Source organism: Mus caroli, unplaced genomic scaffold (assembly GCF_978045245.1).
Source record: "Mus caroli unplaced genomic scaffold, Mus_caroli_1 scaffold_19, whole genome shotgun sequence".
NCBI lineage: Eukaryota > Metazoa > Chordata > Mammalia > Rodentia > Muridae > Mus > Mus caroli.
In genome coordinates, this window is record NW_028227274.1 from 41,486,111 (window position 1) to 41,512,433 (window position 26,323).

At 39.2% G+C, this 26,323-nt stretch overlaps 1 protein-coding gene across 4 annotated transcripts in view; it reads right to left on the bottom strand.

Annotated features, from left to right (window-relative positions):
• Positions 1 to 6,173: 6,173 nt before the first annotated feature.
• Positions 6,174 to 26,323, bottom strand: part of Jakmip2 (janus kinase and microtubule interacting protein 2) — a 167,599-nt gene continuing 147,449 nt past the window's right edge. For 3 of the 4 annotated variants that reach the window (XM_029472123.2, XM_021150580.3, XM_085833729.1), the window contains 5 exons: positions 24,057 to 24,134; positions 21,619 to 21,822; positions 15,298 to 15,363; positions 12,321 to 12,391; positions 6,174 to 6,727 (listed from right to left, as the gene is read on the bottom strand). In XM_029472123.2, the coding sequence (XP_029327983.1) occupies positions 12,341 to 12,391; positions 15,298 to 15,363; positions 21,619 to 21,822; positions 24,057 to 24,134 (399 nt within the window). In that variant the 3' untranslated portion in view covers positions 6,174 to 6,727; positions 12,321 to 12,340. The remainder of the gene's footprint in view (positions 6,728 to 12,320; positions 12,392 to 15,297; positions 15,364 to 21,618; positions 21,823 to 24,056; positions 24,135 to 26,323) is intronic. The other variant, XM_085833730.1, reaches the window with a different exon arrangement.

Sequence of the window (26,323 nt, forward strand, 5' to 3'; positions counted from 1 at the left end):
AGCTTCATTGTATGGTCTGTGAATTGTATCTTGGGTATTCCGAACTTTTAGGCTAATACCAACTTATAAGTGAGTACATACCATGTGTGTTCTTTTGTGACTGAGTTACCTCACTCAGCATGATATTTTCAAGTTCCATCCATTTGCCTGGGAATTTCATGAAGTCATTGTTTTTAATAGCTGAGTAGTACTCCATTGTGTAAATATACCACATTTTCTGTATCCATTCCTCTGTTGAGGGACATCTGGGTTCTTTCCAGCTCCTGACTATTATAAATAAGGAATCTATGAACATAGTGGAGCATGTGTCCTTGTTATATGTTGGGGCATCTTCTGGGTATATGCCCAGGAGTGGTATAGCTGGGTCCTCAGGTAATACTATGTCCAATTTTCTGAGGAACTGCTAGACTGATTCCCAGAGGTCCATTCAATTCTTAAAGAAGGTGATGGTTAAAGTGCATATTCAACTGTAAGGCTTATGCAGGGAGTGGCAATGAGAGAATTCCTGGCCAGGAAGAGTATAATTAAAATCTGGAGCAGGGAATTTAAGCCAAAGCCTGAGCTGGAACCAGCCCTGCATACCTATGGTTTTTCACACCAGATTGCAAGTTCTGTGAAGTTTTACCCAGAGGTTCTAGGACATATGATGGTGACCATGTAGAGCACTCTTTCTCAGTCCCCATATCTAGTGGCTCTAAAATGCATAGAGCAGCCATAAGTACTAAGGAGCAGAGAGGTAAGATCTAGGATGCAGGTGGCAAGTGGCTGGCACAATCATCTCTCAATCCTTCTCCAGAAGAGGGATCCTAATAACTACAGCTCTTTGCCAATGATTGTAAACCCTGCCTTGGTCTACTTGTAAGTGTGCCTGTAGTAGACACAGCATATGTTGGAGCTTTCAGAGAAGATATGTGCTTCTTATTCTTGATGTTGAATTTCTTTCACAAAGTTATACTGTCAATCTTAATTTGCCTCCCATTGCTTTTATAAAAAGTTTATCAGCTGATTTATATTTTTAAAGAAAAAATATCTTATGAAAAACACAAGGTAAAAGGTTTTATTTTTTTTTTACAAAAATGCAGTTTGTTTTATTTTTTCATAGAAACTAAAACACCAGAGTTCATTGATTCCTATATTAAATACATAAATTATAAAATAACCATTCATAAAACTTTACATACAATAAATGGATTCCAGTCTCTATGGAGATACATACAGTACATGTGCATGTCCCGTGAGCTTCGGACAGTTCAAGTTCTGCCTCTCATGAATAAGTACTGACGTAGCCTACAAGTCATGCTGAGACAGGAAGGACCCGAACTAATGCAGACGATTGTGGGAATGCTTTGGAAACCAGTCCCCCCTGGCTACACTAACTCAGTAGACACACAAGGAATTGTGGATTCAAACCTATTCCCACTAAACTTAAATCCCCACAGAATTAGATACTATAGGTTAGATCATGCACAAAAGATTCTGGAAATGCAATTTTAGTTGATAAAAACAGAGGACCTTTGACTGATATTAATACTGCAAATTGTGGTGGGTGTTTGGTTGATATGCTGGGAACAAAAATTTCTGGCTCAGGGGACAGGGTCGTGGGAAATTCACAGGCAATGGGAAAAAAGTGGTAATAGTAGAAGGTGAGTCAGCTGAGCAGAGACACAGCCAAGGAGGGGTGAGTGTAGACACTATATGCTAACCGAAATCGAGTTGCCTAGCAACACCAGAAAAGCATCTTCTCCAAGTCTTCTGTCGAGGTCTGAAGTGCATAGCTGTTAATGCCTGCACCACCATACTATGTACAGAATACATATGCTATGCGTGACTATGTACATCTTGTATTTATAAGTGTTTGGGTTTTGATCTGCCTTACTCAGGAAAGATGGTTTAGTTAAGACGGGAAATAGGCACATTTTGTGAGGTGTCTGTCAAACTTAAGTGACTGCAGTTTCTATCAGGTTCCAGATCTGTTTCTGATTGGGAAGTTAGATCATTTACTCTTCAGTGAGTTTAAGAGGACTTGACATTGTTTGTCTGCACCACTGCCACCCTGTAGGACTGTATATAACAAAGATTTCAGTACAAAAACAATTAGCAAAATAAAACCGCAAAGCTTCACTGAGTCAATTATGGGTTTGCCACACTAAAGTGGATGTAGTAAATTTCAATCCACTTTCCTGTACTGCCCCTTTATGTACGTCTCTTAAAATTCAATTTAAGAACTCGACTCAGGTTCTCCCAGCAATTAAAGATTTATTCAGGAGGAACTCAACTGATAAAAATCAGCGATGAAATAAGAACCCGCCTTGTTCAGTTCTGCAGTGACATCCTGAGGACCAACCCTTTTCTTCCATCATGGCAAGTCCTCCTGTAGATATGTCCAGAATCTAGTTCTTAGGAGTATTCTATATGAAAAGTATAAAGCAGTTGGGAATAAGGAAATCTTTGTCTTATGTCCATTTCCCCATCTAAACAGAAAGGGGGCTTGCATCCATCCTGGAAGCATGAGTTCATGGCATAAACAGTCATTTAAGACCTACTTGCATTACTGATACTTCACAAGTTCTATTTATGTAATTTTCCATATACTAGATCAAATTTAATCCCTAGAATTGTTAAATTACCAGGGCAAGGGTCTGGGGAGATACAGCTGTGTGCTGTCTAGAACGGTCAGGCACCTGTGCTGTCTGGAATGCCCAGGCACCTGGCTTCAACCTGTAGCACCAGTATAAAAAAGAAAATAAAAGGCAGGATGGAAGGGTGGAGGGAGAGAAGGCCGTGGAAGTGTCACAAATGTGATGTAGCTCTCAATCAACATAACTGAATCCTACAAATCTTATCCTGGTATACACAATGGTGTGTGTGTGTGTGTGTGTGTGTGTGTGTGTGTGTGTGTGTGATACAGAGAGTGAGAGAGAGAGAGAGCAGTATATATGTTTGTGTATTTCATTCCACTCTGACAAATAAAAAGGACACAACTATAGGTTTTAGTATTGAGTACACTGGTCATCTATTTTGATGTAACATCATAGAGATGGTCCAGTTATTTTTAAATATCAATACATAACCAACAGATGCTCTTTTTACAGTTTCCATGAAAATCCAGGCAAGTTAAAAATGATAAGCATCATTATAAAAGAAGGTGCTAATCAACTCCATTTACATTTTGAACATACAGATTTTATAGTGTGTTTCTAGAAAAAAAGTTATCAATAAATAGGCAGGAGAAAAAATGGGCAAGATTTATTTCAAGTAGAAAACAAAAAACAAAAGAAAACAAAACAGTTTGAAGTAAAATACCAAAGCACAAATGATTTGGCAAATTTTGTTTCTCCTATGGCAAGTAAAGACCCTTTCTGACCCCAGCGATGACCCATACCTTACAAGTTGGGAGGAATGATATACCTTTGTAAGAACTTACTGCTGAATTGAAGACAAAAAGCAAAACAAAGTGTATCCTTTTATTGCGAAAACCTTACTTTTCGCAAGAATTTAGCTGACATGACCTAAGTCAAGCAGGATGTGACAATGCTAGTGTAATTCTTCAACTGAAATAAAAGTTAGATGGCATTGAGAACAAGACGGTGGCATTACTAACCTCGTTCTGTTGAATGGTTATCATACAGAGTCTGTGCATTTCTTTAGTGGAAACCTCACTGTCCTGACAGGACTAAATAGGAGCTTTCACTTCTGTCAAATTACTTCAGTCAGATTCAAAGAGGTGACTACTTGGCTAAGGAAAAGTATTTAAATGTACTGTTATTGTGATAATTCCCTCCCAATTCTCCCCCTAGGTGTGTCTGGAAAGTACAGATATGGAAATTAAAAGAACAGAGTCGTTATTACCATATTTTTGAAAATGAGAAAAAGTGACACAGTAGGACTCTCCATTACTAATGGTACATTCTTTTGGCTATTCTGAACATCATATCCAAGGAAGCATTCATTTAGATAGAATCCATTCTCATGGATCCATGGATAAAGAAAACATACCCCTCCAAATTTTCCCAACACTGCTGTCGTTTGTAGCTATGTAATCTATCAGTAATATTTAAACTTCCATAGTCTAAATATTAGAGCATTCATTCTGAGGACTATGGCAAAAACCAGATAAAGATGTCATCATTGAGTTTATGATCTAGAGCAATTTCCTTGATATTCTGGATATTAAACAGAAAGAAAGCCTCCCCCTCCCCCAATCAAAGTTTCAGAGATGATCATTCAGGCAGTTGCAGCTCTTAGAAAGTTTGGTATGGGTTTTATGCCATTCGACTAACAGCCAGGGAAACACATGGTATATTACTAGCATTCATAATAATTTAGACGTATTTCTCTGATATGAAAATTTACCCACCATGTTTTTGATAGGGAAAGCAAAAGGAGAGAAGGAAGGGGTGTGTGGAGCAGATGAAGTATGCATTTTCTCAAGTGGGCCCCATAATAGTAGATGAAGTATAATTAAAGAGGTTAACAAGCCATTTGTGTATTTTCATCCAGGACTGAGTTAGCTGGGTGGCCAGCATAGTAGAATTACCCTGTTTCACATCAACTGCACAATGAACCTGCTAATCACTGGGATATGGGACTTACCTTCGTTGTACATAGTCTCCATTAGGATAGTTCTGACTTTTTAAGTGTTTGCATTAGGACACATCATCTGACATTCCTTGAAAAAAAATAAGTGGCTTTCTGTTCTTGCCAATCCATGGTTGCATGGTTGACTCTCCTGTGATGATGGCAGGATTTTGATTAGTGGCATGTTATGCAATCAAGAGAGCAAAGGAGGTGCTTAGCATTGAGCATATTCTCCATCTTTCTCAATAGTACGAGTCAATCTATTTACTATAGATGATTTAACATTGTGGTTTTTGAATCTCATAATTTATTGCTAATAACATCCTAGGTAGCTTGATGGGGAAGCTTCAGTGTTGCTATGTTGTTGGAATCAAACTCAGGAACTGTTTCGTTATACAGAGAAGTCAAATAATACAGCATTTATAACAGTTACAAAGCACTTTGTGCTACCTTAAGCACCTCTTGTTCCAGAATTGCAAACAAATCTTATGAAAAAAAAATCAAAACATTTAACCCCCATTTTGCAGATGAGGAAACTGAGGCACAGAGAGGTTCAGTGACGGGGCCAAACAGTTGGGTCAGCATTAAATACAAGGACAAAAATGTGGGACCCCAGGATTCTGTTTTGTCTTGAAGACTCTTCAGTTGCTCTGGCTTTGAACGTGCCAGTGTTAAAACTGAAGAAGAATATATTCAATTCACATATGGAATTATTTGTGTAGCATTTCATAGAAAGGGTTTCTGGCTCCCTACACATGTTCTCTATGCATGGGAATTCTAACCCCGGAAAGAAAACATTGAATATTTGAAAAAATTGAGGTTGCCTTGTTATCTCTACAGTTAAGGAGGTGTAAAATCAGCTTTCCAGGAGGATATATTTACTGTCATTGTTGAATCCAAGACTCAGTAATATGTGACTTAGGAAAAGGATCAGTTGTCTATCTGCCTGTGGTAGATAACCACCTTGTCAGTATTGTCTATAAAAAGTAGAGCCATCTTATTGGAGACAGCTAACTCAGAAAATAACGCTATTGTTCTAAGTGACAAGAGTTCAGGTTGCTCTGGGTATAACGGGATACTCAATATCCACAGCTCTCTGGCAAACCCCACAGTCTGTCGTCGGGTCATCATCACTTCTGTGAGGTTTTCACACAAGTTGGATAGATAGCATATACGTCGGCAGGCAATTTCAACTTGAAACTGGAGGATGCAGAATTGCTCTCTGGGCCTAGTTCCCTATAGATCTTGACAGAGCTAAGTCGGGGAGTTTGTGACTTCTGAGTGTAATCAGAAGTTGAAAGTGTAATCACCACTTTCAATACGGATGAGACCAGTCCATCCATGGTAGAGAAATGCAGGTGTGTGATACGAAGCGAGGAAGCAGAGATTTCCAATTCCATTCCATGTTACACTCCCCAGAGTACCTTGGCTCGGTTGCTTGTAGCGTAACGGGGTTCCACTTCTCATCCCCAACTCCACCTTTTGGAGAAACAAAATGGAGAGCATTTTTCTTCCCTCCTCATCACAGATGTCTCTGTTCCTGAGTTTAAAACAATCATAAAGACAGTAAAGGAAATCCCTGTAGTAAGAAACCAGACTTTTCAAAGGAAACATTTTATTGTAAATAGTTCCTCATAGGTATTATTCCTCGTGCTTCATTACCCGCCCACCCTTGGGTTTTTTTTTTTTTTTTCACTTTTGTTTGTTTTGTTTTTTTAAAATGATGTTTATTTTCAGGAATAGTGTTTCCATGGGGTGTGGTGTTACATTAAAATGACACCCCCCTGCACAGCAGGAGTTGAATGTTTCATTGTAACTTTGGTTCCATGCCCAAGACACATCTTCTCTTGATCTGCTGAAACTGGTTCCACGGCTGAAATTCTTCTTCACACAATATATGTTTATAGTTCTCTTCTTCTGGTTTGACATACACATGTTTCATTAAATGCAGCATATAATGTAGAATTTTCAACAGGGTCATTATAAACTGTCAAGTAAGAAACCTTGAATAATGGCTTTAAAGCACAGTCTTGGCTACAGGGTAACTCTTAGCTTTTGATTTCCCTTACATCGGTGTAAACAATTTTGCCATCTTTGAAGGTTTAAAAGCATTTGCCTTCTGAGGGTATGATCCGAGTTCTTGATTTTTCTATAAGATAGAGGAAAAGAACTTATCAGCCATCATTTGTACTAACAGCTAACCAGAAGAAAAGCAAACTCTTATACAAGGCCAGGTTTTGCTTAGTGTCTGGCATGAGAACCAAACCAAATATGTTAGCTATTATCATTATTGCCAGATATTATTTTAAAAGCTACTTCACCTACAACTTTTTGTGACCTACTTTTAAGTCACACTTTCTCTTCTATAGTTATAACTGCTAGCATGTTTCCTCATGCTAGAAGAACCGCCTGAGGACTCTGCAGGAAGACTTCTTTACTGGCTGAGATGTCCCTGATACTGAGCTGTGGCCACGGGGCTTTTCCTAATTAAGTGCTGCTGTCTGTATTTCCACTTGAATATAATTCTCCTTTATAAGGTTCTGTATTCCAATGAAAGCCAGAGAAGTCACAAGAGGGCAGCCTGCCCTGCTTTACTTAATGACATGGATGGAGAAAAGCCTTCCTTTGTTTGTTGTAGTATCAAGTTATTCAGCTTTTCTAAGAAGCAATCTTTTCATCTAAATAAAAAAATGAAGATACCATTTCTATGGAAAGACTATGCTATTGCCCTAGAAATGTAGACCAAGATATAAATTGATAGAAAAGATATATAGACCAATCATGTTTTCATATCACCACATAGAGGCATAGGAAGCAGAAAAAAAATCCTGCTGTAAGTACAAGTTAGACATATTTGTAATGTGTTTTTGTGGGAACATTTTGCTCTAATGTCTCAGTTAGATAAGGACAGAGATGGATAGTCAGAGAGTAGACTCCGGGGAAGATATACAATGAATGAGGGGAGGTGAGATTATGATGGGAGAGGAAGGTCAGTGAAGACAAGTGGGTAGGTAAGAGTACTTGCTGCATAAACCTGATGAGCTGAGTTAGGAGTCCATAAACCCATAAAAAAAAAACTGAATGTTGTGGCTCCTACATGCAACCCTAATACTCATGATATGATATGGGAGATGGAAGCAGAATTATCTGGAATCTCACAGATACATAGAACAGTCTGGAATACATAGAACAGCAGCAGCAGTAGCAGGAGATAGAGATATACATAGATAGATAGATAGATAGATAGATAGATAGATAGATAGATAGATAGATAGACAGACAGTCAGATAGATAGATAGATAGATAGATAGATAGATAGATAGATAGATAGATAGATAGATAGATAGATAGATATAGATGATAGATAGATAGACAGAGAGAGACTTTGCCTCATCAAAAATGGAAGGAATGTACACACATGAGTGAATACAAAAATAGACAAATAAAAGAGAATACACTGGTGGGGGGGGTGTTTCCAAGAGGCATAAAGAGACTGGTGATGTGTACCCAGGAGAAGACTGGCTTTCTGTATACATAATTCTTTCTCTTCCCTTATTTTTTAAAAGGAGAGAATTGTAGTGGAATGACAGAGTCAAAATGGGGGCAGAAGGGTCATTATCTCTGCTTATGCTTCAACGAAGGATAACCTAGGCAAGAGGCTGCAGGCTGTAGCGCCACTGATGGGAGCCAGACCAAGAACAACAGTGGAGAAGGTTGGTTCTCAGACAGGCTGAGACTAGTACTACCATACAGTAACCCTTCACAGTTAGCCAGATAGCACTTGTAGATGTAGTTAACACATGTTAGTTTTCAAACCAGTTAGTGTATAAGTAATTGCCTAGTCTTTTGAAGTTCTACAAATTAAGGGGTATCTTTAAAGGAATTTGTTATTGCTATTGTGAGGACAGCTTCATTAAACCAGAATGATTTCAGTTATCTAGAATCACAATGTGGGTCACAGGGGTTCTTCTGAGCAAGTACTTACGAGTGCTGGGCATCCCTTCCTTCATGAGACACACAAGCTGCTGCTATGACTGTAAAATCCTACATGCCACTAGGCTCTGAATCAAGAGCATGGCATTTCTGATTTGGGACTTTAGCATCTTTAAAGATTTTTTTTTTATTGACTCCTAAAGAATTTCACATAATATATTTCGACAATGTTCATTTTCATCCCTCAATTCCTAGTCTTACCTCAACAACATTCATTCTCAGGTGTCCTTTTAAACCCACTGAGTCCAGTTTGTTCTGCTCTTGCATAGTGGCTTTCCAGTAGAGCATGGTTGACCTACCCAGGACCACACCCTCAAAGCAAACTGCCTCTCTTCAAGCAGCTAGCATCGGCCAAAGCCTGTATATCCCAAAGGCACCACTGTTTAACCAATCACACCATTTGGAGACCTAGGGATTACTCTCACACTTTCCATTTCCTTAGCTCAAATCAGTTATCATACAATACATTCATGTGATATTTAACAAAGGATAGCCATCATTATCTCTGTTTTACTGAAAAAGAAAATGCCATGGAGGTTTGTTAAGTAATTGATCCATGGGAGTTTGGATGTGGAAATATACAAGGCTGAATGAAAACTGATTGAAACCAGACGGTAGAAGTTTCTTTGAGATTTTCTACTGACAAGGGAGGTAATATCTTCATGGGCTGGATTATTTTCCCATAAAATGGCCAAGGGAATGAAGTAGGTTCTTTTTGCCTTCTATTTCCTCTCTTGTATGGGGCCGGACATACTGTCTCTTACAGAACGTACAACAGTCTGTCTGTCATCTTTGAAGCAGAGACCAAGACTTCACCAGATACAGACCATGCCAATGCTTTGATGAAGACTTTTTAACCTTCATGCTGTGAAAAAGAACTCATTAATATTCATAAATCACCCAGTATTGGGAAGTTTTTTTGTTTGTTTTAAATGGGATGTACACCCAAAAAATAATAAAGTGTAACAAGAAAATTAGCATTTACTTCACAGGGCTGTTATTAGTATTAAAATATGGCTTTGAACCCCCATCACATCCCCTTTTTGGCTGGAGCTAGAGACTGAAATCATATATATATATGAAATCATATATATATATATATATATATATATGATTTCACTTATAGTACTGCTCAAAGAAAACATGCATGAATATGAATCACTTTGTTTTAAACATTACATATATTCATATGTAAATTTATGTTTATGAACAATATATTTTGACTCAAAATATACAAAATCACCTTTAGTGTGCTTTTATTATCTATGAACAATCTGGTCACTCTCCCCCCTCCTATCCTTATATAGATGCTTTGTAGGCATAGATAACATCACTTAGTTTTTAGTAGTGTTGTATTTTCATAAATTAATTCAGATACGATTATTTTTTGAAAAGAAGTAACTTTCTGTTTGGATTTAGGGTATGATCTGCTTGGAAATACTGAAAGTTATACTTTCATTATTTGTATAAGAAAGTAAACAGATGTAAAAACAAACTTTAAAAGTAGAAAGAATGGGAAATTATTTAATTATTTTGCTGGCAATTTGTTAAGTACTTTTCATGCGTGACATTACTTAATTCTCTCAACACATCACCAAACTGAAGGAAAACACTTAAGGGCTTATGTAAATTTAATACATTGTCTCTTGTCACATTTACATTCAATGGCAGAAGAATTCATACTATGACTTCTGTAATTCTCAGCTGTAACTAAAAACCACTCTCACATTCTCTGGATACATTTTACACTGACCAGGGTTATTGTCCCATTCATTTGCTATTGTATTTTCACATTAGTCTTTCGTTTCAGAGAGAATGAATGATTAAACTTCAGTTGTTTGCCTTTTGGAAGCACACATCCAATCTTGAACATTCCTAAGAAACTTCCAAAAACTTAGCAAAAACCATGGAGATGACACAGCATGATTTCACAAGCCAATGGCTGCGTGACAGCAGTAGAGGCTGTGCCTGTGTGAATGGATGTGCAGGTCCTTCAAGATGAACTAGAGTCGCCCTGCTTTTGCTCGTTAAATCTGCCCATAGGGTGAAGCACGTGAGTGCAGACCCTACTCCACCAAGTCCAACTGTGTGTTAGCAGACAGGCACCTGATGCCAGTTTTCTGATCATAAAACAGGCATAAAAGTGATACCTTGTAGAGTGGTTGGTGAGGATTGCAAGTATTGTTGCTCAGACTAACTGGCAGGACATGACAGTGTGAGTGCTAGTGATGCTGGAGGTCCCTTTCTTTCCACCTGTATTTGTCTGTTTGTCTTTTCTAAGTTAATATGTAGCATTGGCTATTGATTGATTGATTTATTTTTTTTTTTTTTTTTTGAGACAGGGTTTCTCTGTGTAGCCCTGGCTGACCTGGAACTCACTTTGTAGACCAGACTGGCCTCAAACTCAGAAATCCGCCTGCCTCTGCCTCCCGAGTGCTAGGATTAAAGGCGTGCGCCACCACCACCCATCTAGCTCTTTATTTATTGCATATCCTCTGCTTATTTTGAGGAGGAACTGTTTTCGGACACTCTGGCCCCATTACCGCCTTACTACATCCTGCTTCCTCATCCTTCTTCCTTTACATGTCATGTTCTCCCTCTATTTACGAGGCTCAGTCTCCTCAGGGTATGGGCAAAATTATTGCCAGAAAATGAATAGTTTTCAAACTATAAGGAAAAATCTTTTAGAAGAAGAAATAAAGCCAGAGGGTTGATAATCAAAGAGCATAAACTTTCTGAGCCTTTTTCTTTGACTCTCCTAAGGTCAGGTCATGCTAAAGCCTTCTTAGCTGTGTGTTATGCAGGGACTCAGTGAAGTTAACATTCATGGGGAGGGAAAGTGTGTCTCTTCTATTTTTTTTCTGCTTTTTATGAAAAAAAAAACCAACAACTAATATGAAGCCTAGAAAGGAACTCTGGATAATGTAACTTCATGAGTTAATCATAGTCAAAAGTGGTCCATAGAGGGTATATTTAGAGTGGCAGGGGAACCCCTTTGTAAGCAGTAGTTTTCAGATCTGTAGTTTCCATTGTTGACTGGGCACCAGAACAGTCTGCCTTGCTGTGAAGTGCAGACCAATCTCTGCTCTCTTTCATTCCCACCTTCGATCAACTGTTTTGAGCTCAAGTGGTCTCATTCAGGAAGCCCATGATAAGGCTTTGGTGTGTTATTTTCAGCAGCAAGAACCGTGAGCTAGAATTGTTGATGCCTGTGCTCACCTGACAGGGGCTTGGCAGTGGCCATCATAAGACTTCACTTCCCCCTTTGAATTGATGTGTTATAAAGGATCTCGTTGCATAACAAAATCCAAGTTCACTTACTATCTTGCTTCCTGACTTCTGATGTGGAAAGATTGGGACAGGGTTGTAATAGTGGTAATGACCAACTTATCTGAGTCTTGGAATCAGCATTTTTAAGCTGGAGAAATACTAAAGAGACAGTGATATTTTTCTCAGTTGGTAGATAGAGACACAACACCTTCTGTGTGATGGACAGCCACAATGAGAACACTAAGATTCATAGACACTGCAACTTCTCAGGGTAATAAGATTAAAGGGAACACATCCATTTTACACCATGTGACTTTAAGTTTTAAAAAACAGCCAACTGGATTGGACCCACTTTCCATTTTATGATTGGCTAAACCATTTAGTTTTGGGGGAAAACAATCACGATGCAATAACAACATGTAACATAGTCCTTATCACCACCTCCTAGAGCCTTATTGTTGGGATAAATGGAATCTTACCTTTAAGAGGCACCTTGACATCAAGGCCATAGAATGAAGGCAAGAGAGAAGAACAAGAATAGAAACAGAAACTGCAGAAGAAAAAGAAGGAGATTATGTAAATGTGAACTTGTCTCAGCCATCCAAGTAGCACAAAGCCTCAGCTTTGCCACATTGCCTCATTGCAAACACTACACAATCATTCACCTGTTGCCAAAGCCGTGTCTCTAACTCTCGTACATACACTTTAGGGTTAATGGCAAGGGAGTCTCACAGGTAATTGCCCTTGGTATTTGGCTCCAAATTTTATAGATGATAAAAAGTAAGCACAGAGTGGTAATTAGAAATCTAACTTCATACATTCTTGGGTACACAGAGAGCCAGAGTCCAGATATCCTGAGTTGTACTTTACTGTGTATGTTATTTCTTTTACAGGGATGGGAAGGTACTTCAAAAATATAACTAGAGATCTATGCTTGTAAAGCCCTTAGTTAATGTGACAGATTTTGAGACCATGACCCAGCAGGAAGAATATTAAGGAGTTGTGTGGTGGATCACCCTGAGTAGAACACACCTGAGAAGATGGGACACTATTTGGAATTAAACAGGAATAACAAGTACAAATTGGGATATTCTATACAATTTTGAAAGCACGTTCCTCCTACTTATATGGAAGTTACTTCTATATCAACGGGTATTTTAGATAATGAAAGAGTGATATTCCAGCTGTCCTCATTTTGCAACAGAGCTCTTCATATGTGACTAGTAAATAGTCTAATTTGATCTCTTTACCAAAATTCTTCACTAGAAAGTAGAAGATTAGATGAATAAATTCATGCTTATGAAGTTCTGAAATAAAATCAACAATGTATTAATTATGAAATGTTATAGGCCAGGAATGTTTTCAAATGCGGATTCCCTTGGTGGTCTACTTGTCCATTATGCCATGCTAGGAATGTTCTATGAATACAGCGTGTTGGAATAGGACTATTTGCATAATGCCATCATTGGCACCTCCTATAATGTTTTTGCAACATTATTACAACTAAGTTATAAGAATAATATGCTGAAAGCTATGCATTGATGATTTTTTACTTATTTTTCTATTTACTTATGTTATTATTTATAAATCATGCTGATATTTTGTATTTATAAGTTCATGACTTGTTCTAGTAAATGAAACTTTGTCCTTTTAAAAGGAATTTCCTTTATGGTTTTCATCCTGTTTTGGTTTTTTGGTTTGGTCTTTTGAGACAGGGATTATTTATATAACTTCCCTGGCTGTCCTGGAACTCACTTTGTAGACTAGGATAGCCTTAAACTCACAAAGATCTTCCTGCCTCTACCTCATGAGGGCTGAGATAAGAGCCCAAGCCTGCCTTTTAAAGAGTATTCTTGAAAATACACACAGAACAATAAGACTGGAGAGTGAGGGTGAATGGGAGGCTTCTCGCTGTTCCTTCAAGGAGAAGGTTGAGCTGAGCGTGAAGAGATGACTGTTTCAACATTCTTAGTTCCTTCAGTGCAGCGGGACCTAGAGTTGGCCACACTATTTTCTTTAGACTGCTTATATAATCTTGGGCAAGATGTTTCCTTCCTTTGATGCATTGCTTATTACATAAATAAAAGGGGTCATAACATCTGCTGTGTCTCCCTCATGGAATACCTATATGAAGCCATGGAAATAACAACAGAGGAAGTACACTGTGTACGTGAACTGCTGTGCACAGTTGAGGATGTTTGCTTGGTTTGTTGATAACTTCTGATTCTCACCAACTGTAATACATAGAAAAGAGCCACCATAGCCCAGCAGGGACACTGTGTGCAATCTGCATAGGCTTTCAAAAAGGAAGAGTGTGCTGCCACAAAGGACTCTTAGCTGTTTTAGGCTGGAGGGCAAGAGGGATTGAGGCCAAGGGAGCAGGACACCCAGTGTGAGCCTCATCTCCCATTCTTCCTCCTCTCAAGAGCCACCTGGCTTGTTATTTAAGTAGCTCAGTTCGCAACCTTAAGACAATATTCAATACCAATTGATACATCACTTCATTGTCACAAATGTCTAAGAAGTTTGGGTCTATAAATATTATAGAACAAAATGACTGTGCAACATTCTTATTAAATGTTGACAGCTAGTGGCAACCCTAATAGTCTTACTCTGCTTCTGAAGTAATCCTCCCCTTGGGGGTGATACAGCTTCTTGGGGGTGATCGCACTGACCTTTCTGACTCACATATATGAACCACACTACTCATGCATTTTGGGAGGCACACAGTTCTCATAGTCTCGGGAATGGCAGACTGTTTGCTGCTGTCTTCTTGAATCCCATGGAAGCTGCTACCAAACAGCCTATTTCAATTCCGGGGGTTTGGGTAGTTCCTTCCAGACAGGGAGAAAGGTATATAGGAAAGACCCTCTCCATGCTTTCTACATTCCCAGCAGAATGCTCCTCGTCTATCAGGTAGGACAGGTCTTCGTGCAAGACTGAGCCATTTCTCTTCCATCAACACACAATCTTTCCATGTTCCTGGTTTAGAGTACCATTATTTATTTTTGCCCAAGTATAGACTCTCTTGGAAGAAATTTCTCTTTCTAACTACAGTGGAAAATGGCAGGCACACTTATTGCTATCAGTCGAGGTTTCTGAACTAATTGCTGAAGCCCGGAGATGAAAGGAGTTTTTATAAATAATGGGAAAAAATTTTAAGGTACTAAAATATCTTTGAAAGAAAAAGCAAATTAAAGTAAGCTTTAAAAGTATTGGAAATTAAGATGAGAAGGGTTGAGAAAGGAATCAAAATCACACATAGCAAAAATTCCAAGGTTGCTGATGGGACAACCTTGCCCCAAATCCTGGTGTTCAGCTAAAGGTGGGCACTGCTCTCTCTGTACCTACATCTGCCTGTTCCAGACACAGGAGCCAAGAAGAAAGGCAGAGTACAGAGGCAAGATCAGCACCACCTTAAGATTAAACAAAGGATATACTGAGTTTAATGAATACCTTTTCTTCTAGGTCCTTTATCTGTCGCTTTTGGATGTCTGTTTTATCTTCTAGGTCACGGATTCTCTGAATAAAATGGAGAAAAACAAGCAAACTAGATGTTAGGTTGTAGAGAAAATGCTCACCAAACAAAACACCACTTTCTATGAAAACATTTGTTAGGTCCCAGTAAATGGAAATAGCACATATTAACGTTATCTCATCTATAGGGTTTCTGCATGTTCCAAAGCTGATCCAGACTTGTGGTGGGAAATTATTGTCATGGATAATACTTTTGAACAGAGTATTCTCTGACTGTTTTGGTTTAGATCTTATGCGACTTCCCAAGAAACACATGCTATACAGGCTTGGTTATCAGCCTGTATAGCTGATGGGAACTGGAGACCCTTTACGAGGTAGGGTTTTGTGGAAGGCAGTCAGGGCACCGGCCATCCCCTTAGGGTATCAGGACCTTGACTGCTTTCTTTTCTTTACTTTCCAGCTGCCACAGGGTAAGCCACTTTGTTCCAACTTCTGCTACTTCCATGATGAAGCACTAGTGCATGATAAAGCAGAGCATGCCTTGCTCCCTGCTGTCCCAAAACAAGGAGCCAGCTGTGACCACGATCAAGAATTTCTGCAAGCATGAGCATGAATGAGATTATCTTGGATTTAATTGGTTTTCTCTGGAATCTCGTCACAGTAACAGGCCACTAACAGCCCACCCCCTCTTACCCCATGCAGAGGCCTAGCCAAGATGAGAGGTGTGTATTCCACTGCACTGCCTCTGGACTTGGCCAGATTGCTTTGGGCCCTGAGGAACTGTGAATTGATAAGAGATGTGTAAAGAGAGCAGTATTGTCCTAGAACTAGTGAGGTGACTACCCTTGCCAACCCTTTGGACTGATTGATATTTTTGTTGATTATTTGCACAATAAAAATGGCTAAAGCTGACTGTGCAATAGCAGACAACCACATGCTTTTTGTTGGTCTTTCTTGTCTTCCCTTGCCTTAGCCCTCCTTGGAGTTGGAATTTCCTCACAGAACATGATTTACCAATTCACAAATGACAGGAGAGAGTACAATTTAACCTAACTTCTCAGAAGTAAGCTGATAAGCTGGGGGATGAAACTTTAGTAATGAAATAGCACAGTAATCAAGAATGTATAAAAGCCCATGCAACCACATCCCACACACTGGAACAACAAAGCTTTCCATAGACAACTGTTTGGAAATAAGTCTTCACAATTCCTCTTGGCAACCTTCAGGCTTTTGGTCCCCACGTGTATTGGGATGAACAGTAATCTTGTTATTTAATGACCACCCTTTGCAGGGACTAAAACAGTGAACTGGCCCTTCACTTAGAAGTCTACTAGAATGATAACATATATAGAAGGTTTTATAAGGCAATGTGGGAACAAAAAAAGAGAAGATGTAAAAAAAATATTTCAACTTGGAAATCAAGTCTCCTCTCTAAAAAAGTAGAGCTCTACTGAAGGTAATTTCCACCCTCTCCTGGAGGCAGGGTGCATTTGGTAATGTCTTAGAATTTTTCAAATTAGTTCATATACTTATTTTCTAATGCATAATCACCTCACATTTTAATATAGTAGCAAATTTGTGTACCTATCACCAGAACCTAATTGGGTAAATATTTCTTACTGTCATAACTGAGGATGTGTACCGATGGCATCTGCTGGGTCTAAGTCAAAAGAGAAGCTCAATATCCTACATGGCAGGAGGCATCCTTCCACTCCAAAGACTTAAGGATGATCTGATGGTCTGTTTTAGTAGTGTCAGATCGAGAAACCCTACTGTCAAAGAAAGGAGGTGAGATATGTTCTCTCGCTATCCTCTTGAAATGTCAGCGTTAATGAATGATAGAGATCCAGATGAGCCTGGAATAACAGTGGCACCTACATATGTGATGTGTACCCCTGTGTGTACTTCAGTGGTACTGCATATACCTATAATAATATTATATTGCATTATATTATATGATTGTGCTATACCATAAAACAATAAATGTGCCACAATTCCTTGGCCTGTATCTGTATACAGACATAAACAATTGATTCAGGAAACTGTCATCCATGAGATTACTGAGGTGATTGTTCAGCCATTAATTCTGCGCTTGGTGATCACATTCTGACATGTCTACGACTGTGCCGCATGTACTGGATAATAGAATTAAGGTATCAACTAATTCCTGGTCTCAAAAACTGATGTTCTTCAACCAGAGGGAATGTAAACTGAGAATAAGAAAATTAATGAGCAAAGGTGAGACATGTCAAAGATGTAAAATGTTTTCACCCATCTTTAATTCCTAGGGTTGAGTCTATACATAAGACCCATTCATCACATGATAGATGAATACATTATTTTTCATCACATGTTGTAAGTTTTTTTTCTTTTTCCCAGACACTTGTCATCCAACCAAGAGGAATCTGAGACTCCAGAGTCTTAGAGTCTCCCTCCTCCCTGTCTCCCCATTCCTTTCCCCTCCCCCCCTCTCTTCCACCCCTCTCTCACTATCATGAACATGGTGCATGAGCTTAACATCAACCCTTATTGAGGCTGATGAGAGAATTCATTTCTTCCTGCCTCTTATTTGGTCCATCCTACATCATGTCCAGATCTGTCCTTCCTACACCAACCAATATAGCTAATAGGAACTTGAAGTGTGAAACGATCAGGCTGGGTGTGGCATAGCACCTGCCTAGTGTGCACAAGATCTCCAGTTCTATTCTCAGTGGCATAAGGATGAAAAAAAGGTTAGAAAGACAACAGCAGTCTAGAGTCTAAGGGATGAAGAAAGGAAAAGTTAGCTGAGTTGTATTAAAACTAAGGCCTGGAATCTTACAAGGCCCCACGTTGATCTTGACCCTTCCCGTTCTTCAGCCTCACCTCTTTGCCTGCCTCTGTGCCTTCCAGCCATGCTGACATTTTATGCAGCTATTGAATGTACACTGGGATCTTAATACTTCCTCCTTTTTCTGAGACATTTTTCTGAGACCTTTCTGTGGCTGATACCTTAGTTATGATGAATCCTCAGAGTTCTCATCTGACTAGCTAGCCTAACATGGTTAATCTTTCTTTCTGATTCACATGGACATCAATACACATCATCTAACCTTCTTCACAGCACTCAGTGGCCCCTTAGAGACGGTCCAAGCCTTGGTTCATTCACGCTATGGCTTTGTCTTTTCTAGCTGTATGACAGATCAGATGCCTTCAACAACAACCACATGCAAAGCATCTGCTACACAGCTGGCCCTCGGTACATGGCTCTTAATGATTATAAAACAAGGTTTTAAGTGCATTTTTTATTAAAGAGTGTTCTATCCAATTTGCTTATCTGACAGAAGCTTCTACAAAAGGTGGACCTTTAATAAGGACTGGAAAAAAATAAGACTGTCCAAATGCCACTTTTGGTGGAAAATTAAGCAAACAAAAGCTTGGAAATAGGAAACCAAAGGCAAGTGGCTTTGCAGTTAACTCCTGAGGTAGTCTCAAGTCTTATCTTAAGGGAGGGATAACCAGCTAATGAATGACCTTAAAAAACCTACATAAAGTCTATTTGGAAAGGGAGATGACAGATGTCCTTGAGCAAGGAATTTATTGGAGGAAAGGTGATTAAAACAAGGACCTACTTATGGAGGAGAGTGAGAAGTACCTAGGATGTGATTTCCATGGCCTCTGGGGACCCAAGTGCCTTTATTAATGCCATTTAACATGTTTCAGTATATTTTTCTTTATGCTAATTACCATTGTCTTCATCTACACAGGAAGGCAGTGTCCATGGTGAATTAGGTAGATATCTAGCAAATGGAATCTACCACGAGGAAATACATTCGAATGTTTAATACATCTGTACATGACAGAGTTAGGTTAGCACAGGGGGTACTGTGAAGCCATTGTAATAATGAAAGATCCTGAAAATGCATGTAATGGTGTCAGAAAAACAGACCAGCTGAAAAGCACTTGAGGGCCAATATCAGTTGAATAGGGTGCAACCTCAATTTTTGGAAAGAGGACTGAGAAGGCATAAGGGTTGGAGCCTGAGTGATTTGTGATAAGATCATTCCGCTGACCCAAGAAGATGCAGTGAGATGAGCTAAGGACAAGAATGAATGTTGTTTACATTTTGGGACATCCAAGCACAAATATCTAACGAATGTTTAGCAACGGCCTCTAAAATTTACACATCACAGTTATATCATAGCTGTCTTTGGTAAAGCCCAGTCAACGCCTTCTAGAATAACTGCTATTAAGCTACTAATTAAAAGGGAAGAGAAGAGTAAGAAATAATTGGAAAAGGTATACTTAATGAGTGTTTGTTAGAGAGAAATGTCAGTGAACTCTCTCAACTCAGCCTGAGTCTCTTAAAAAAAGAATTCTTAGCCGGGCAGTGGTGGCGCATGCCTGTAATCCCAGCACTTGGGAGGCAGAGGCAGCCTGGTCTACAGAGTGAGTTCCAGGACAGCCAGGGTTACACAGAGAAACCCTGTCTAGAAAAAAAAAATTCTTCCTACAGAGAGGTGCCATAGCTAAAGGGTTAAAAAGAGACTCAAACTGGAATGCCAGAGTTTTTATTATAAGCAAATTTGGATAACTATTAGTCCACATTAAAACAAACACATCTGTACTTACAAGACAAAGCTCTCAACTTGTTAAAATCAATTAGATGTTTGTGCAATGTAAGAGATTTGTGCACAGACATTTTTATCCCCCAATAGAAGTGAAAAACAAACAAACAAACTCATAAAATAACCTATTGTCAAAAGCTTCAACAACTTTCCACTGGTCAAACTTCAAATCTTTGTAATTTTGGAGGCCCTCTGAGGGAGTGAGTATCATCGTCAGGACAAATGACTTGAGTGCTCTACTGGCATATAAACCACAAAGTTCCTGGCTCTATAGGCACTGTCAGACATCCATGCTTTGCTCTGACTTGTATCATAAAAGAACCATAATTCCTGTCCTACTCCTTGAACTTCCAAGTGTGCTTCATACTGCCTGTCTATTCCAGCAGATTGTCCCAGCTCTGAATACCCAAAAGTTCAACCTGGCAATATAGATTCTGGAATTCTTTTGAATTTGCTCCTCGGACAGCAACCTACTGCTGATCGCTGGTGAAGTTCCAACACAAATGTTGAATTACAAAGATGTTTGGCAGCAAGTTGCTAATAAGTGCCTATTCCTTGGCTTGCCAGTTAGATGGATCACACAACTCACAAATGCCTTAAGCTGCACATGAGAGCCTTGTGCTTTAGTTAGCACCTATGTCTTAGGGGCTGGCATACTTGGACTGTAATTTTGCTCTGCAATTTACTATTTTGAATAATCATTTGAATACATTGCCTCCCAAACTGGGATAATAAGAACACTTATGTCTTAGAGCTCCCAGGAAGACGAGGTGAGATGATGCGCAGCCTTTACATTCTTTTTTTTTTTTATCATGTGATTGTATAAATTATTTGTTGTAATATATTTAAGTATTTATAATAAAACATTTTTGATCATTTTTAATGAGACCATTTAAAAGGAAAAAAAAACCTTTAAATTGCCATCAGTAACAAAAAGGAACTACCTCAATACATCTGAACACACACCAAGTAATAACTGAACACACACATATACTTAAACATTCACTTGTATTCTCACATTCTTAACAATCTCTTTTTATATGTATGGGTGCTTTGCCAAAATGCATGTGTATATGTCATGTGCATTCCTGGTGTCCGAGGAGGTCAGAGAGGGCATCAGATCCCTTGGCACTGTAGTTATAGACAGTTATGTGCCATCATGGAAGTGCAGGAAATAGGACCTGAGTCCTAAGGAGAAACAGCCAATGTGCTTAACTACTGAGCACCTCTCCAGCCACAGTACATACAGCCTTCAGATCCCGACTGGGCAAATGGCAGGCAGCATGGACAGTCTTGGGGCTTTGTTGTTAATGCTGTGTGTTCTGAGAATGAAGAGACAGGCTCTGCTCCCTTACACCCTTTCCAGATGATCGCCTGGAGCTCAGTTATTGGCAGGGACCACTGCAGCAGAGTCGGTGCCCTTTTTCCTTACACAGGTGATTAAACGGGCTCCAATTGATTTGGAACCCGTGACAAAGTCATTCTAGAAATGATAGCCCCATGCGGCACCTCTGAAATGCCATTTTTCTCAAGATCAAGTTTATTTACCAACCTGCCGTCCTATATTGAGTGATGGTGGGCAATAGTTATTTGTTTTCACTTGTCCACTGTTCCATTCTTATACCGAGCACGTGTTGCCGTGTCCCACGTGCTCAGGACTGACCTATGCGCAGATGCAGGGCTTGGTCCTCACCTGGTGCGCTTGCTGTAGGAGCTCCATCCTCTCCTGGAGGATCTGACAGTCATACTCCCGGCTCTTCCTCAGCATTTGCCGCCGTAACTTTTCCACAGCCGTCCTCAGCTCCTCCTGCTGCTTATCACTTAACAGTTCGCCGAATTTGATCACAGTTTCTTGCTGCAGAGCATTGTACAAAGTAGCTTCTAGTTCCTGGATTCTCTGGCAAATAGAATCAGAGAAGTCTAACTTTGGGACTGAGCATTTAGGTGTGGTGTGGGGACTGTGTGTGTGGACGGGTGAGACAGCCACTTGGCGCCTCCGTCTCAGGGGATCTCAGAGTTTCTTAGTATCTCCTGCCTGACTTGCTCTTTATGAGATGGCACAAATACCATTCACCCAATGCACAGACTGCTCTGTAAGTAAATTCATTTTCTTTTTTGGGATCCTGTTTACTTTTTTGTTTGTTTGTTTACCTTTTTCTTTTTTTTTAAAGAGGCCCTCTGTTATAATGACTACACCTCCAAACCTCCTTCGCTTTTCAAGTGTACCTGGGGATGGGTTTATTCTCCTGCCTTCTTGACAGTCCTACCGCTGGTTAAAAGCATATGCCACATTGGCCATAGCATTAGAAATAAGTGTTCGTAGGAAAACAGTGCTTGAAGTCGGAGAGACATTTCAAACATAAAACTCCATCTCATTCACACAATTCTCTGTACCTGAAAATGACTTATGGTTTCCATGCCTTTTCCTTGGGAAAATGGGAACTATGATTCAAACATAGCCTAGAATTTTGGAGTTGCCGTGCTTGTGTGTGTGTGTGGGGGGGGGGCGGGGGGCAAGGGTTGTCTTCAGTGTCTTCTTCAATAGCTTTCACCATAGTCTTTGAGAGGAGAGGGGTCTCTTAATAACACTGCAGCTCACTAAGTGGGCTAACCTGTCTGGCCAGCCAGCCACGGGGATATTCCTATGTTGGCTTCCCTAGCAAGGGGATTGTAGTGGCTTTTTCCTCAGAGCTGGGAATCAGGTCTTCATGCTTAAATGATGAGCACTTGAACATCTGAACCATCTTCCCAGAACCTGGTCCCCTTCTTTTTGCTAGCTACACTGAGATTTTGTGGGTGGTGAAATGTCTTTCTTAGTCCTCTGTTTCATTGATAAATTATCTACTATATCCCTCCCTCACTCTCCCTCTGCTCCTGTCTGTGTGAGAGTGTATGAGCGTGTGTGTGTGTGTGTGTGTGTGTGTGTGTGTGTGTGTGTGTGTGTGCTACTTATCTCAAATACAGTTGCTTAAATCTATAGTCATATTCCCTGTAATTCTGGCAGAACAGAGTTGAAAAGTCCTCATGGGATGTTTTACTACTGTTCCTGGACCCAATAGATTCTGTCCTTTAGAAATTAACCATGGCTTTCTGAATGAGGTCTCACCAGTTTCTTTCTGGAGCTTATATTAATTTTGTTTTCTATAGGCACAGGAGAGACAAGGGATTTTAAAAGGGTAAGAAGTGGGTAAAAGAAATTTGTGTTTTAATTTTAAGCCTGTGAACAACTCTCATTCTCTTGTTTCCCCATTGAACAATACAAGAATCTCCTACTCATTTGGAGAGTGTAGACTAAATCATCTTTGATACAAACAGGGATGCAGGGGTTCACTCTTTTCCCCAGAGTCACAAGAGCATTATGAAAACCTCTGATAGCAATTTTGGACCCATTCCACTAGTTTGTCCTTTGTCTTCTGGTTCATTCTTGTGACCCAATGAAGGGGTGGGGCATAAGTAGAGAAGAAGAGCTATAGTCCAATGTCAAGAATTTTGCAGTGTGCATTTTGTAGAAGGGGAGGAACAAGCTACGAGCTACTGTAAGTGCAAGTATCTACATGCACTCAGCACCATGGTCTCACTTGCTATAGCTGCAATTGGGGGCCCAGATCAGGCCTAGTTCCTGGAGTAAGAGCTATATTATAGCTTACTATTCTACCAACTTGAGCAAAGGTTTTCCTCTATAATTCCATTTTCCTCATATGTAAAAAGAATAATAAGATTACTTGTGACTTCTGGGGATATTTTAAGAATTAAATGAATTAAAATGCATAACAAAAATTAAATCCATTATTATTCTATTAGTACATTGGAGTCCCAAATGATAATACTTGATCTAATCAAGTCCCTGTTGGATCTACACTGGCATTCAGTATGTCCTACATTTAAATATTAATTACCTAATGGCATACATTTAATTTTAGAATGAATTAGAATTATGTGTAAAACATAAGAATATTATACTAGCAACAGTCTTGGGGTTTCTGTTTGAAAATTGAAGTAGCAATTAATAACTGCCGTGTATATTCATGCTGTGAGTATTCAATGACATGGAATAACAAATTAGACAGGACATCTTAGCTCTGTTGTACAGAGTGATGAACGAGGTGTGGGTTGGTTCCTCATGGTACTTACCATATATGCCTGGTCAAGAGCCTGTTTTCTGTAGTCTAGTTCTTCCTCCAGGTAGCCTTTGATTTTGCAGAACTGTTCCTAGAATAGAGGGTTACATCGACAAATGGAAACGGGAAGCTCAGTTAACTAGAAAGTGATACACGAAAGGTACACAGATGAATGTTTTCTCTAGGACACAGGACAAACTACCAGATTTGTAGAACTGCAGTTTTCTTCTGCTAAGAAATTAGTTCCTCTTTCACAGTCTCAGACAGGGGATGTGAAAATCAATAGCAGGAAAGATAAGAGACATAACCACATGGAAAGCTCTTAATGACTCTGAAGCCAGCCTGAGAGTGCGAAATTGAGGATAGATTTTGACACAGTGGCTGTTAAATAATAGCTCTGTATGAGTACACGTGGCTTTTCACTCCTCCTGGTTTGACACCTAGAGACTCAGCCATCTTTGGAATGAAGATATTTGAAAGGAACACCTGTGGACTGTGAAATTTGCTTTCATCATCCCTTATAAACATGGGGTAGAATAGGTATTTATAAATAGTTTACATTATAAATGGGAATAGTGAGTAATAATAATCTAAGGATAATTTAAAAACAGAGAAGAGGCTGTGTGTAGATGATATGCAAAGTTGTGGCATTTTATAAAAAGAACTTGGGCATCTGTAGATTTTGTTTTTCTCAGAGGATCCTGGAACCAGTTCTCTGAGGACACAAAGGACAGTAGTGTACTGATATAGTATGCTTTTCTAAGAATTTTATGAAATGTAACACTAAACAAATAAACAAACTTAATTATTTAAAATTAATTGATATAAAGATGAAGGGCATTTTAAAGAGCCTGGGTGACTCTGTCTGCACTGCCACTTGAGGAGTCCTTGCTGGCTCCTGTTGCAAAGCTAGTGTGAGCCAGGAGACATAGATCTACAGTTTCTTCCCATGCCATCAGTCCTTGTCCATCTCTCAGTGAACAGACATCTTGGCATTACTAGCTAAAGCTTTGTTTTTGGGTACTCCATATTTCCATGTGCAAGTTCATCATTTCTTCATGTGCTTAAGTGAACAGTAAAGAACTCTTTCCTTCTGAGAATGTGTAGTAATGCTGACCTGGGCTTTCCTGACCACCACTGGGTACCACTGCTGTAAGAGCCTTGTAAAGGTTGACTGTTGCATTAGTGGTTGTGTATTGAAGGAGAGTTCAATGGCCATTGTGAACTCAAACAAATCGTTTTATGTTTCACTATAGCTCTTAATTTCTTGGTAAAACATGAATCCTGTACATGATCTTATGATCTATAAAACTGTTACATTCATAAAATACAAATTATTGTTATGATAGAATTTCATGACTTGATACACACTTAATACATTTGTTTTGGCAAAGATCATTTGCCATGTATATGCCATGTAATCTTGTTATAAGATTATACATGATGCTGCAAGATAACAGTCTACTAATTCCCACATTTGGTGATATGCTATTTTAAATTGTGTTAAAATGCACATGAAATAAAGTTAACACTTTAATCATTAAAGTACATATTTATAGTGTAAAATACATCCATACAGTTAAGAAATAAATGCCCCAAAATTTTTAGTTTTACAAAAGAGAAACTTCTCTTCTTTAACAACTCCATATTTTTTTTTCTTTCTCTCGACCCTTAACAACCACAGTGTGCCTTCATTTCCTATGAGTCTTATGACGCTATCCATCACATCCATGGGATAATAGTGCTCTACAGTACATGACAGCTCTTTGTTCCTAATGGCATCTGCACCATGTCTTTCACCAAACATTATGGATACCTGTTTGCCCATAATGACTACATTAGAGTGAGAGGTGTAAGGGAAGAGAGAAAAGAGGAGGGACCTCCAGACAAAAGGGATGCTGTGTGCAACGGCGATCTTAGACTAACCCAACACATACACATTCCATACAATGTTCATATATTCAATCATTAGTTGATACACTGGCTACATTCACCTTTTAGCTAGTGTGAATAATCTTGTGAATAATTAAGTGGGTGGACAGTGACCCACCACATTCCAATTTCAGCTTTTTTTTTTTCTTGATAATGCTGAGTCATATAATTCTATTAAATTTTAAAGCAACATCCTGGCCATTTCTCATATCTGTACTATTCCATATTTCAGCAAGATCCTGGGTTTTTGTTTCTCCACATCTTTACTAACAACTGTCAGTTTCTACTTTTTTGACAGTAGCTATACTAATGGAGGCAAAGTGCCTTGTGAATTCTTAAAAGTAGAGC